Here is a 15,692-nt window from a genome sequence, read left to right on the forward strand (position 1 = left end):
ATACTATGTGGGTTTCCTCTTTTTTGGAGCCATTGATAGCATTTTTTGGGATCGCTGAACGAGATATATATTTATGTGAACGCTGCCTTTCACTGTGGTTAGCTGATCTATGAACACAAGTTGTAAGGAGGAGGATACTGAGGATTTGCATACAAGGCTTTGATTAAGCTTCCATCTGATAAGCGCACTCACTTCTTGGCGACGGGCACTTGTGTACATTTTTTTGAGTGGAATCACCGTGGTGTTCTGATAAGGATCGCAACTGAGGATTTCTTATGGACTTTTTATGAACTTTGTTCGTTCCTTCCTCTCCAGTTGGGAAATCACAATAGTCGTTATTCTTTTTCCATTTAATGTATAGTGAATGTGATATTGATTTATAATTTTCATAATTTTTTTACATTTCATTAGGGTAGTTAATAAACAGTTTTTTGTTTGCGCAGCTTTCAAAATTTTTTCTGTACCTTATATATATCAGGTATATCATATATATCAGGCCTGAAAGAGCCGCTGCTGTGGGCTTTCACACTGGGCGGTGCGCTGGCAGGACGTAAAAAAAAAAAAATCCTGCAAGCAGCATCTTTGGAGCGGTGTATACACTGCTCCTGCCCATTGAAATCAATGGGGCAGGGCGGCTACACCGTCCGGCAAAGCACTGCTGCAGCGGTGCTTTACGGTGATTTTAACCCTTTCTCGCCCACTAGCAGGGGGTAAAACACCCCTTCTAGAGGCCGAATACCACCGCTAAAATTACGGTAAAGCGGCGCTAAAAACAGCGCCGTTTTACTGCCAACCCCACCCCCCCCCCCCCCCCCCCCCCAGTGTGAAAGGAGGCCTAAGTCAGTAAAGTCTAGGGGAGTATATATAGATTTCCTACCTGTGGGCCCAAATATTTAAGCCCATCAAGGTTCACTTTCCATTCAATAAGGAGCCGGTAATCGTCATTTCTTCCACCCCATATCCGAACCACAAAACAGGACACAGATGTGTCCAGTTTATCAGGCATCAAGCCAAAATCAAGACTTCTCCATGTCGGATTCTGTAGAGGAATATGGAGCAAAAAAATTAGAACATTCACATGACTGTAAAGACACAAGCTATTGATATTACAGTTCTTTAGAAGTCACAGAACAAGCTTAACTATATTCTGAAACAAAATAAAGGGCCCATTTACACCAGCAGCTGCGTTAGAACGCAGTCACTGGGGTGCTGTAGGGTGACGGTGATGCTCATGCACAATACACCGTTTCATTTTGTTTTGACAATTTAAAACAAACTTTATTGAAATGTCACATATTTCATTGGGTTCTTTTGGCTGCAGCATGATGGGAGGTGGTGGGATGTATGTCGTACACAGTGGTGTGAACTGGCCGGGTGGGGGACGAGGTATTTTTCCTCGTCTTGCACAGGGGCTGCACTGGAATGCTGCCCCATACAATCTTACTGCACCTGGTAGGAACAGGCCTTAAATATGCAGCAAGATGCATTCTTTCCTACCTCATACTTGTGCTATGCTCCATAATCCTTCCCTGTGCATCTGGGAATGGAGGCCTTGATTTTTTTTTTTCAGCTGAAGAGATCTGACAAAGTCCAGCGGTGGCGTAACGGGCAGGAGACGGAGATGTATAGCATGCACATGAAATCTCGGAGGAAGGGAATAGCAGCCGAATATATTTTTTATGCACAATGCTGTTTACTTCTTAAAGGGACAGTGACAAGACAGCGCTACATTAGCATCTACAAGCTGCAGCCTCTTATGTTAGTGGTGCAACAAAACTTTGGTGGCCGAAAATGGTGTTATCAGCATTTTGTCTATAAGAGAAAAAAAAAAGGTGTGGTCAATAGCGCCGAAAATGCTCACTATTTTACTGTGTGTTAATAGGTCACGTGACCAAAATAAACACATGAAAAACATAACACTGGTGCGTTTATGCATTCTTGCTGCATTTTCAATGCATTTCAACAGGGAGGTGCATTTTTTTTCTCTCTCTTTTTTTTTTTTACTGACAAAAACGCAGCAAGCAAGATTTTGAACACTAGAAGCGCAATGGACCAGTGTGAAAACATACATAAAATCTAAAAGGGATACGTTTTTCTTGAGGTTTTTTGTGCTAAAAAGGTGGCAATAATGGCCGGCAATAAATTCATATTCATTTAAATGTTGAATATAATAAAATATTCTTTTCCTCTGGATTTGTGACACTATACATATAAATCACGTGGAGGAGACACGAGATTCAAAAAAAAAAAAATTATATATATCACGATTCTTTCCCTTAAAGAGGAAGTAAATCCTAATGGGTTTATTTCCCCTTTCATTCCCTGCAAAGGTAAAGTATAATGGACTACTATGCATCGCATAGTAGCCCCTTATGTGTCATTTACCTGACACAGGAGCCAGTGAAGTCACCGCTGTCCCCTGTAGTCCGGCGCATCCATCTTCTCGGTGGATCTCGCCGCTCCGCCGCTGTCATTCGGCGAAGCCGCGATGACGTCACTCCCGCGCATTGCGCACGGGAGCCACCACTCACGGCATGTCGCCGTTGACCGCGGCGCACTCAGTGCGCCTGCGCACCGCTGTCTATGGCGCATGCGCCATGGACAGCGGTGGCTGTCTTTCGGCAAATATTTCCTAAACCGTGTAGGTTTAGGAGATATTTCTTGGACCTACAGGTAAGCCCTAATCTAGGCTTACCTGTAGGTCAAAGTTGGTAGTAAGGGTTTACAACCACTTTAAAGAGTGAGGTGCTTTTTGACTGAAATTATAGCAGGTCAAATATTTGAAGTGAGCTGCTTTACGGCGGTAGAGAATACTTCACGAGGTGTTTAGAATTACAGAAGAAGAATGTAGAAACACATTTACTGACAATTCTGGCACTTTATTAATAAAGACGAATACTACATTGATTCTTTTAATGAGTCACCAATTTACTTTTCTATTTGGGACTTGGCACAGACTTTTTGGTGATTATTGTAATTTCATTATATTGTCAAAAGTATTTGATGCATTTTAATGGGATCCCAGTCTTAGTCCGTAGGGTTTAATATTGAGTTGGCTCACCCTTTGCAGTTATAATAACAGCTTCAACTCTTCTGGGAAGGCTGTCCACAAGGTTTAGGAGTGTGTCTATGGGAATGTTTGACCATCCTTCCAGAAGAGCATTTGTGAGGTCAGCCACTGATGTTGAACGAGAAGGCCTGGCTCGCAATCCACTCCAATTCATCCCAAAGGTGTTCTATTGGGTTGAGGTCAGGACTCACAAATATAGACTACACAGTGCTCATAATGAAGAAGCCCAATGAGAGGGCGATACGCATATAGGAGGGAGGAGTCAAGCCCGTGACGTAACGCAGCCCTCGCAATCCATGTGGAGTAGTGAGCAAGCAGACCTATGATTTATACAGGCGTTTATGTGCTAATCTTGTAAGTGTATTTTTATGGGGCAATTTTAATAAACTTGTAGAAAAAACGGAGAGCACTATGTAGTCTGCATTTGTGATTACATGTGGCCCGATGAACTTAAAGCAGAGTTCCAACCAAAAGTGGAACTTCCGCTTGTATGCTTCTTCCCCCCTCTCCGGCGTCACATTTGGCACCTTTTGGTGGGGGGGGGGGGGGGGGGAGCGCCGTTTATGACAGGTCCCCTTCCACACTTCCGATGGACCCCGGCCTTCCTTCTGCTTCCCCCGCCACCAGGCCCATTGGAAAGCACAGCGTGCTTCACAAATGTGCAGTAAGGAACCAGCAGTGAAGCTGAAAAGCCTTACCAGGAATGGCAGAGGCAGCACCCAAATGTGGATCTGAAGATTGACAGGGGTACTACCGACATCACAGGCTCCCTGGACAGGCAAGTGCCCTAATGTTAAAAGTCAGCAGCTGCAGAATTTGTAGCTGCTGACGTTGACATTTTTTTTTTTTGGCTGGACCTTCTCTTTAAAAGAGAAGTGACACGGAGCTGAATCCCAGGAGTGGAGGAAGGAGATCCTGGTGGAGTTTATCACTGGAGTGATTATAATCAGTGCCCATTACACTCATCCTTGAGGACAGCAGGTTTTTCAGCTGGGGGCGGCGTGCACTTTTGGATGTTATTAACAGTTTGAGGACGGAAAAACACAGTGGTGGAACAGACTTGTTTATATGAATTTATGAGAATTTATTTAAAAAATTTTGCCCATTAAGGATTTATTCTAAATATACAACTCTAAGTAGCGCTGTACTATATGGGTTAATGTATGCATTGTTTGGTGAAATCACTGAGTGTACAGCAGCAACTGTCCAGTTCTGGGCTCCAGTCCTCAGGAAGGATGTGCTGGAAATGTAGCGAGCACAAAGAAGGGCAACAAAGCTAATAAAGGGTCTGGAGGATATTAGTTATGAGGAAAGGTTGTGAGCACTGAACTTATTCTCTCCGGAGAAGAGATGCTTGAGAGGGGATATGATTTCAATTTATAAATACCGTACTGGTGACCCCACAATGTGGATTAAAACTTTTTTGCGGAAGGGAGTTTAACAAGACTCGTGGCCACTCATTAAAATGAGAAGAAAAGAGGTTTAACCTTAAACTATGTAGAGGGTTCTTTACTGTACGAGCGGCAAGGATGTGGAATTCCCTTCCACAGGCGGTGGTCTGAGCGGGGAGAATCGATAGTTTCAAAAAACCATTAGATAAGCACCTGAACGACCACAACATACAGGGATATACAATGTAATACTGACATATAATCACACACATAGGATGGTCTTGTGTCTTTTCGACCTCATCTACTATATATAACTATGTAACATTTTATAATATTTTTGGTCACAGATTTTTGTAGCACTGTATGTAACATTTTACAAGTAGGGCTGATTGCAATATAAAACATGGCTTACCAAAGAGTCTTTAACAACTTCACTCTTGTAAAATTCTGGAAGAAACAAACATTTGGTCAGAAAGGAACACAGCGTATAATGTTTACATGTGCAGCTGTGGTGAAAATGATCATGACACCACGGCCATGCTACCAGAGTGCCCCCCACACCCCTTTACCAGCTCCTCTACACAACTACCACCAATGACTGGTTTTCGATGATGCAAGCTCTGGGAGGATGGTCATACAGACTTTCTTTCACTACTCAAAACAAATTCAGTAGCTGATCCAGAATAAAAATCAGAGTTGAGGCCGATAATGGTAAAGCCCAACTCCAGGTTTGTAAAATAACTGAAATACATCACAGGTGATATAATTTGCTGCTCAGTGATTGCAGTATTCTAGTCTGCATCTTCCCCAAGGTAATACATAAAACCTGGCCTGTTAGTGGGCCCTGAGGACAGGGTTGATGGCCACTGACTTACCGGATTCTTTGCTCCAGCTAGCCCCAACACTCTCCTGCTCCGTCTGAAGTTCCAGTCTGTGGGTGGGGACTCTGCCTCTTTATTTACCATACAGAGACACTGACCCTCTTTGGTTACACTGCAGTCCTCTCAGCGTACCATAGACGGCTGGAACGTATGCCCCGTACACACGGTCGGATTTTTCGGACAGAAAATGTTCAATGGGAGCTTTTTGTCGGAAATTCTGACTGTGCGTAGGCTCCATTGGACAGTTTCCATCGGAATTTCCATCGCACAAAATTTGAGATCTGGTTCTCAAATTTTCCTGACAACAAAATGCGCTGTCGGAAATTCCGATCATGTGTACACAATTTCCGACGCACAAAGGTCCACACATGCTCGGAATCAAGCAGAAGAACCGCACTGGCTATTGAACTTTTTTCTCGGCTTCTCGCAATTTCCAACCAACTTTGTGTGATTGTGTATATGCAAGACAAGTTTGAGTCAACATCCGTCGGAAAAAAGCCATGGAGTTTGTTGTCGGAATGTTCGAACGTGTGTACGGGTCATTAGAGTGTGGCTGCTGGGGACCGATCGCATAAGCTGCAGGGAGCCTGCTGGAGCAAGGCGTACATTTATCCACAGAGATCTATGAATGAATAAACTACAAGTCCCATCTGCCACAACGACAGATGGACTTCTAGTTCTTAATGGAACGCAGCGTTAGCGATCAACAAACTCAGTCCATTGACGCTCCTCCTGTACAGACACAGAGCTGGAGGAAGACTATGAAAAAGCCTGGTATTGCTGCCCACGATCCACAGATTGTAGTTGCAAAAAACAACAACTACACATTTTTTTCCTGCAGATATATGTGCATTATATCTTTTTGTAAAAGGAGGAGTTAGCCTTTAAAATTAAAAATTTTAACAAAAACTTGTGACATGCTTGTCAGCACTCAAAGTATTGACACCAACAACCCCAGAGCTTGTGCCTTCAAAACACAAACTTAGGCTCCATTTACTGTTGTGCAACATGACGTTGGACATTAAAAGTCGCACGACAAGTTGCGCACACCATGTTTTCAATGGCAATGATTCAAATGTGTGACTTAAAGTCAAAGCGACTTTCAAAGGGTTCCGGCACTACTACGCCCCCATCAAATCATTCTCTGCAGCCATTACCTTTTGTACCACCTCCCCCTCCCTTTAGAATGTAAGCTCTATGAGCAGGACCCTCCTGTACCTTTTGTATTGTACTGTAATTGTGTTGTCTCCCCTATACATTGTAAAGCGTTGTGTAAACTGTTGGTGCTATATAAATCGTTAATAATAAATAATAATAATAATAATAATACTTTGGCCTGACTTTCATGCAACTTGAGTGCCATAGACTGCTATGTAAACCCTCAAGAGTCCCAACATGCGACAGTTGTGCAAGTTGTCCATTATCAAAGCCAAAGTCTCATCCAAGTCGCACCCATCCAAAGTTGCACTCCAAAGTCGAGTGACTTGAGTCGTACAAGTGTGAATGGAGCCTTAATAATTACATTTAAAATTCCAGGCAGTGGTATGTTTTACACCGTTACATTTGTCCAGCTTGGAGCAACACAACTATGTATGAAAGACTGGTACGGCACGACTGTTGTACGACTGTCATCCTACTTTGCAATATCAGTCCTACGTCCATCCAACTTGAGCGAACAGGATAAGATTTTGTTCCGACTTTGAGATAGTCTGACTTGTCCTTTGACCAATCAAAAGGATCCCAGTGTTTACTGCTGCTGTAATCACCATGTTGGATGGTTAGGATAAGGATCTGAATTTTATCCGACTTCAGTGATATTCAATTGGCTGAAGTAGGACCAAAGTCAGACCAAAGTAATGCAGGAACCTTTTTCATAGTCAGATCGCCTTGTGTCATACCAGTTACGATGGCTCTCATAGGGAATCATTGGTTTACATGTGCCAAATGTGACATGTGCCAAGCACCAAAGATGCTGCTTGCAAGACTGTTTTTAACCACTTGAGCTCTGGAAAATTTTACCCCCTTCATGATCAGGCCATTTTCTGCTATTTGGCACTGCGCTACATTAATAGTAATTGTGCAGTCATGTAACGCTGTACCCAATTGGATATTATATACCAGTGATGGTGAACCTTGGCACCCCAGATGTTTTGGAACTATATTTCCCATGATGCTCATGCACTCTGCAGTGTAGCCGAGCATCATGAGAAATGCAGTTACAAAACATCTGGGGTGCCAAGGTACGCCATCACTGGTATATACCATATTTAAATTGGTGTATAACACTCACTTTTTCCCCCTGAAAATAGAGGTCAAATCATGGGGGAGGTGAGCGCCGCCAGATTACACATAGCTGGGATCTACTGTTTACTCAGTGCTCAGTCACACACAGTCCCACCTTGTGGATTGCTCAAAGAATAGATGTCACATGTCCCAGCATTGTACCACTGTTCTGTCTATTATATGAGCCATCCAGGAGGTGGGACTATGTAACTGCCGAGTAAACAGGCGATCCCTCTGTGTAATCCGACAATGTCGAGGCTGCAGATAGGCACTGGTGGGGTTGCAGATGGACACTAATCAGGCTGCATCGATGGGCAATGGAGAGGCTGCATTAATAGGCACTGACCCTTATTTTGCTTCAAAGCTCTTTATTTAAAATTAAAAAGCTTTTTTCCTGAAACTTCCCTCTTACAATAAAAGGGGTTTTAACCACTTCCTGACCAGCGCGCGACGATGTACGTCGACAGAATGGCACGGGCAGGCATATTGGCGTACAAGTACGTCCAATATTCGTTGCCGCCGTGCCATCGGGAGAGCGCCGCCGGCGGCGCGCTCCCGCGCTGGTCGGGACCCCCGTGAGTCCGGTCGCGGGACCCGCGGACTCGATAGCCGCGGGCATCCCCGCGATCGTCTCACGGAGCGGCCGAATGGAGGAAATGCTGTATAAACAACATTTTTCCATTCTGCCTAGCAACTAGTGATGCTGATCTCTGCTCCATGTGATTGGAGCAGAGATCAGTGTACACTAAATGAAAGCCCAACCCCCCCACAGTTAGTAACACACCCCTAGGAACACTTAACCCCTACACTGCCACCCACTGGTTAACCCTTTCACTGCCAGTGTCATTTACACAGGAATCACTGCATTTATATAGCAGTGATTACTGTATAAATGACAATGGTCCCAAAAATGTGTCAAAAATGTCCGATGGGTCCCCCACAATGTCGCAGTCACAATAAAAAAAAAAAAAAAAATCGCTGATCGCCGCCATTACTAGTAAAAAAAAAATAAAAAAATTATTAATAAAAATGCTATAAAACTATCCCTATTTTGTAAACGCTATAACTTTTGCGCAAACCAATCAATAATCGCTTATTGCGATTTTTTTTACCAAAAATATGTAGAAGAATACGTATCGGCCGAGGGAAAAAAAATGTTTTTTTATATATTTTTGGGGGATATTTATTATTACAAAAAGTAAAAAATAATGCGTTTTTTTCAAAATTATCGCTTTATTTTTGTTTATAGCGCAAAAAAAAAACCGCAGGGGTGATCAAATACCACCAAAAGAAAGCTCCATTTGTGGGAAAAAAAAAGGACGTTAATTTTGTTTGGAAGCCACGTCGCACGACCGCGCAATTGTCAGTTAAAGCAACGCAGTGCCGAATCGCAAAAAGTGGTCTGGTCTTTGACCAGCAAATTGGTCCGGTCTGAAAGTGGTTAAAGACAATTTTTTTTTTTTTTTTTAAATAACAAACATGTTATACTTACCTCCACTGTGCAGCTCGTTTTGCACAGAGTGGCCTCGAACTTGCTCTTCTGGGGTCCCCCGGCGGCTGTCTCTGCTTCCTCCCGCAGGTGCTTCTCACGTTCATGCAAGCTCCCTCGCATGGTGAGAAGCACTTGCGGGCACGCTCCTGTGATAAAGCCACTCGCTGTATCACTCGGCTCCGCCCCCGGCGCACCGCGTCATTGGATGTGATTGACAGCTTTCAATCCATCCGCTCTAGCCAATCAACGGCCAGGCTTAGTGGCAAAGAGGACATCGGGGATGAGAGCAGAAGGTGAATGGGCTCAGATAAGTAGAACAGGGGGGGGGGGGGTTTCCACCTTAATGCATAGGATGCATTAAGGTGAACAAAAGCGAACCTTTACAAGCCCTTTAAGGTGCGTGTTATAGGCCGATAGATACGGTAATTATTTTTCACAGAAATGCAGCTTTTTGGTAGTATTTAATCAACGCTACTCCACTTTTTACCATATTCTCGATCATCAATGAGACATGTTATAGAATAAAACAGAAAGACCATAGTGCTCTCTGCTTCCAAGCAGAGAGAACTATGGCCTTTCCGTTTTATTCTATGACATGTCTCACTGATGATTGAGAATAAGGAAAGAAATGGAGTAGCGTTCTTCAGGGACAGAAGCAGGAAGAGTGTTGCAAAACCATCTTGAGTGAAGTTCACTAAGGCCACGACGACTCTGTAGTGGGGGTCAGATATTGGAGGTGAGCAGGCTCTTCATTTGGATTTCTGGATTCAGCTTAAAGGCACTTTTTCTGTATTGCCGTGTTTTACCATTTGTCTGAGGAGTCTAATAAGCGCGCACGAATATACGAGTTGGTGATTGCGCCGACTATATTGTATTACACAGTCTTTTCTGAAAGTCTACATTAGCGATTTCCTGCCATTTTTTTTTCTTTTAATGAGCCAGATATAAAATCTAGTGCAGTAAAGGGGTGGACTGCTGTACTTACAGCCCAGTTAAGGCAGCTCAGGAAATAATCTTGAGCAGTTTTCTTACATACCTCTGTAAATGTTTGACTCATTGCACAAGTGCAGCGTGAAGTATGTGTCCAATAGACGGTAGCCATTCTTGCTGACAATGTTTCTTGCTGCAATACTCCGCAGGTGACGAAGCCGTCTCTGAAAACATCAAAAAAATCAGCAAATTAGTTAATGAAAAAACTAAAAAAAAAAAAAAAAAAAAGCTTAATATATAGTAGAAGCGCTCTGGGAGGGTAAATCAAACATTACAACAGAGCTTACCAGCAACCCAGATAAAAGGTTTATTTATTGTCAGAACAGTTACAAGTATCTTTAGGGCAATTACAAACCAGAATTAGTGAACACATGATGGGGCAGCCTATACTAATCACATATCAAATGTATCTAAGCATTTTAAAATATGCCCATGCAGGGCAATGTGGACTCATTCAGATTTTGTGGCCTTGAAAGGGTTAAAGGATCTCCCAGAGGGGGCGACATCCCCCGGAAACTCTTGGTAAGAGGTCTGGTGGATTTTTAACCACAGCGGATTTCCCACAGGCTTGAACCATAGATAGGATGTGGATCTTCTCTCAAAATTAGCCATCTTACATTTTTCTCCAGCTTTCTACAAAATTCAATTAACTGCTTAAGCCCCGGACCATTTGGCTGGCCACAGACCAGAACATTTTTTGCGATTCGCCACTGCGTCGCTTTAACTGACAATTGCGCGGTCGTGCGACGTGGCTCCCAAACAAAATTGACGTAATTTTTTCATCACGAATAGAGCTTTCTTTTGGTGGTATTTGATCACCTCTGCGGTTTTTATTTTTTGCGCTATAAAAAAAAAAAAAAAAAAAAAAAAAAAGCAACAATTTTGAGGAAAAAAAAAGCATTATTTTTTTTAACTTTTTGCTCTAATAAATATCCCCAAAAAATATCCAAAAAAAAAAAATTTTCCCCTTAGTTTAGGCCGATAGGTATTTCTTAATTTATGTATTTTTGTTTACCAAAAAAATAAAACGAATAAAATCGCAATAAGAGTATATTGATTGGTTTGCGCAAAAGTTATAGCAGCTACAAAATAGGGGATAGTTTTATGGCATTTTTATTTTTACTAGTAATGGCGGCAATCAGCTATTTTTATCGTAATTGCGACTTTACGGTGGACACGGACAATTTTGACACATTTTTGGGACCATTGCCATTAATACAGCGATCAGTGCGATTAAAATTGTATTGATTACTGTAAAAAATGTTACTGGCAGTGAAGGGGTTAATATGTATCCTAGGGAATGTTCTAACTGAAGGGGGGCGGGAATGTGCAGGGAAATTAACAGATCGCTGTTCATAATCTGTATGAACAGTCGATTTGTCAGTTCACTGCCCAGAGAACCGGAAACTGCTCCCAGTTCTCTGTGTGCCACGAGCGATCGTGGGAGTCCGGCGGTGAGTGAGACTGCCGGGTACTTGCATCGGCTAGTGGTCATTTATGCTACCGACGTAGTATAATGGCGATTCATGCTGCCGCAGTACAACTGTGGCGGCGGGTTGGCGATCAGTTAAGTGGTGTTTGAGGAACCAGGGTGGGGAAAAAAATAAATAAAAAAAAAAACACAAACAAAAACACACAGCACTTATTTTTTTTATTACAATAAAATTCTTTTGGAATAAAAATATATTGAAAGATAGTTTTCTATTTAAGATGCATTAACCTCCCTGGCGGTATGATTTTTGATGCTGAAAGCAGTAAAATTGTTTTGCATGGAAATTTGGTGTGAATAACTCACTTAAAACTGTCCAAGAGGTGAGTAGACATCCCGGTTATGATAAAGTTTGAAACACAAAATCATAAAATATAAATATTATAATACATTTTATTCAATAATATAATAAAAAAAAAAATATATATATATTTTTTTTTTTTATTATCATTTATTACACACTTTTTTTGCCCACAAAACTTTTTTTCACTTATGGTTTTGGATAGGGGTGCAACGGATCATCACCGAACCGTGACCCGAACGCGTCACCCCATTCGGATCGGCACACGCCGTGGCTTCGGCCTAGTTCCAGAGCGGCGGCCATCTAGGTGCAGCTGTCGGCTGTGATCACTCGTAAACAAACCGGTGTCACGACAAAAAGGTGTCAAAAATGTCTGATGTGTCTGCCATAATTTCGCAGTCATGATAAAAATCGTTGATCACCGCCATTACTAGTAAAAAAATAAAAATAAAAAATAAATATTAAATAAAAATGCCATAAAACTATCCCCTATTTTATCGGCCTAAACTGAGAAAAAATGTTTTTTATATTTGGGGGATATTATAGCAAAAATAAATATAATAATGCTTTTTTTCAAAATTGTCACTTTTTTGTTTATAGCGTAAGCGTACCACCAAAATAAAGCTCTATTTGTGGGGGAAAAAAACAAAACAAAAAAAGGTCAATTTTGTTTGGGAGCCATGTCACACGACCGTGCAATTGTCAGTTAAAGCGACGCAGTGCTGAATCGCAAAAAGTGCTCTGGTCTTTGGCCTGCAAAATGGTCCGGGGCTTAAGTGGTTAAAGAAAAAAAAAAAAAGTTTAAAAGGTTTATTTTGTGTGCTTTTCTTGACAAAATAAAAGACACATTACGGTATGTAAAGTATTTGCATTTATTCTTGAAGCAAAGCAAGAGGCTGGAAACTATTTTGCACACTACACCTAAATTGTTCATGTCGGACGCAATCCCAACTGGCTTGTGCGCTACATAATTTACACCATGACCATAGAATAGGCATCAAAATACCCCGCTCCCCCATTGGAAGCTTTTTCGCTTGATATCTGGTCGTATGATAGACGTGGAACGGAGTGATAATTGACAACAGCACATGAAAGGAGAGCACAGACATTGATTGGTGTCCAAAAGTTTTTGCCAAAAAGCTAGCCACATTATCCGGCCCCGAAATCCCTCATAAAACATACAGGCATATGGTCATGTGACCTTAAAGCAGCCTATTCCTCAAGACCGGCGGTGAGTGTTGTAGGGTTTGTATCTCCGTGGTTTGTTAGGGTGGGATCAGGATTGGTGAGAGGTGAGCCATTTTTATTATAGGTCTGTTTTTTGTTACTGATGCTACAACTGAATTCCAGGCTAACCATTAACATGTGTTTTACAGACAGATACTGATAAGATAGAATGACTCCAGAGATGGGTAACAAAAATGCTGAAAGGTCTGGGGGGGGGGGGGGGTGATAAAATATCGAGAGCAACTTCAGGAACTTAAAAAGTGTTAATAAACCCAGGACCCTGTATTCACTATATCTGGTGTCCCACAGTACACACAACATGGAAATGCAATTATTTCAGTAAATATAAATGGCTAAATACCTTTTCTCATCAGCAGTATATAGTAGTGTTGTGACTTCAATCAGTCTGGTTAAAGTGATTGTAAAGTCTTTGTTTTGTTTTTTAAATAACAAACATGGTCTACTCACCACTCCCTCTGTGCAGTTGGTTTTGCACAGAGAAGCCTGGATCGTCCTCTTCTCGGGTCCCTCTTTACTGCTCCTGGCACCTCCCTCCTGTTGAGTGCCCCCACAGGAAGCGGCTTGCTATGGGGGCACCGGAGCCGAGCTGCAGCTCCCTGTGTCCCTTCAGACATGGAGCTGCTGTTCCGCCCTGTCCCCTCTCTCCCCCGATTGCCAATGACACCGCTGAAAAATCCTTTCAACATTTACAACTCCTTTAAAGTGGTTGTAAACCCTTACAAACCACTTTGACCTACAGATAAGCCTAGATTAAGGCTTACCTGTAGGTCCAAGCAATATCTCCTAAACCTATATGGTTTAGGAGATATTTGCCCGAAAACAGGCACCGCTGTCTACGGCGCATGCACCGTAGACAGCGGCGCGCAGGCGCACTGAGCGCGGCATTCTCAGCGACGGAGCTGCCACGCGGGAGTGACGTCATCGCGTCTTCGCCGAATGACAGCGGCAGAGCTGTGAGACCCCACCAACAAGATGGATGCGGCGGACTACAGCGGACAGCGGCGACTTCGCTGGCTCCTGTGTCAGGTAAGTGACACATAATGGGCTACTATGTGATGCATAGTAGTCCATTATGCTTTGCCTTTGCAGGGAATGAAAGAGGAAGTAAACTCACCAGGGTTTACTTCCTCTTTAAAGCTTGTAGGAGTTATACTGCACTGAGCTGTCCTACTAGGATGCAGGACCCCTAATCCTCTGTCTGGACAGTGCTGATTGGCCCTGTGCTGATCACATGCACTCTTCCAAGGGGGGGGGGGAAGCGGAGGATCACAGAAGACAGGATCAAACAGCCTTTTTACACAATGCAGAGTATTAACCCCTTAGGTTCCACAGTATAAAACATCCTTTACTGCATATACAGACTGATTTTACTGCTGCGGGTTTAATAACACTTTAATATGTACAGTCTGGAGGAAAGAAGGGAAAGGGGAGACAAGATTGAAACCTTTAAAGCGGTCCTCCACCCTGAAGTGGAAGTTCCGCTCATCTGATCCCCCCCCCCCCCCCCTCCGGTGCCACAATTGGCACCTTTCAGGGGGGAGGGGGGTGCAGTTACCTGGATAATCCAGGTATCTGCACCCACTTCCGGGACAAGACTGCCGCAGATTACCCCCCCCCCCTCCCCCGTTGTGTTCTGGGAAACACACAGTTCCCAGGACACAGCAGGGACCAGTGTAGAGACACGCAGCGCGACTCGCGCATGCGCAGTAGGGAAATGCTTCACTTCCCGATTCCCTGACAGGATGGCGGCGGGGGTAGCAGAGAGACGAGCGATCGCTCGTCATCTGCCGCCGACATCGCTGGATCCTGGGACAGGTAAGTGTCCATTTATTAAAGGTCAGCAGCTGCAGTATTTGTAGCTGCTGGCTTTTAATATTTTTTTTAAAGGTGCAGAACCGCTTTAAATACATTGAGGTGGTGAATAAGGTTCAGGACAGATTTTTTCAATAAGAACCAAGAACACGGGGACATGGCCTCAAACTAACTGGAGGAAAGTTCAAAACAAATCGTAGAAAGTATTAATTTACTGAAAGGGTAGTTGATGCTTGGAATAAACTTCCAGCAGAGGTAGTGAGTCAACAGTAAATGGCTTCACACATGCCTGGGACAAACAAATCGATCTATACTCAGACAAAAAAGTTAAACGAAAAAAAACAAAACAAAAACACAAATACAAAAAAAAGGCCCCTTTCACACAGCCGGTCCCCCCGCCTGACTCCGCTTCGCTCAGTGGGGGGGGGGGGGGAATCAATCCCTTGATCCCCACTGAGCAAGTGGATGACAGGTCTGTATCCGCTCACTGTGCTGAGACAGACCTGTCCTCTATGGGGAGATCAGATGAAAAACGGACCGCCTGTACCAGTCACTCCATGGGAGTGAATGGAGGGTCTGATCCGGTCCACCTGAGAAACTGGGCTGACTTGATGGGCCGCTCCGTTCCTTTCTGCTGTCACTTTTCTATGTTTCTGTGTGTATGTAATACAAACTGCCTCTCCTGTTTAAATTCCACAATTTACATGAGCTCATCTTGTGATCCAAGCACCAGTC

At 43.2% G+C, this 15,692-nt stretch overlaps 1 protein-coding gene across 1 annotated transcript in view; it reads right to left on the reverse strand.

Annotated features, from left to right (window-relative positions):
- UVRAG (UV radiation resistance associated) overlaps nt 1-15,692 on the reverse strand; it is a 161,415-nt gene that overhangs the window by 122,957 nt on the left and 22,766 nt on the right. The window contains exons 2-4 of the mRNA XM_077451436.1: nt 10,154-10,271; nt 4,874-4,908; nt 878-1,039 (exon numbers count right to left, since the gene is read on the reverse strand). Coding sequence (XP_077307562.1) covers nt 878-1,039; nt 4,874-4,908; nt 10,154-10,271 — 315 coding nt within the window. The remainder of the gene's footprint in view (nt 1-877; nt 1,040-4,873; nt 4,909-10,153; nt 10,272-15,692) is intronic.

Source organism: Lithobates pipiens, unplaced genomic scaffold (assembly GCF_037356315.1).
Source record: "Lithobates pipiens isolate NorthernLeopardFrog02 unplaced genomic scaffold, aLitPip1_a1.2 Scaffold_23, whole genome shotgun sequence".
NCBI classification, from domain to species: domain Eukaryota; kingdom Metazoa; phylum Chordata; class Amphibia; order Anura; family Ranidae; genus Lithobates; species Lithobates pipiens.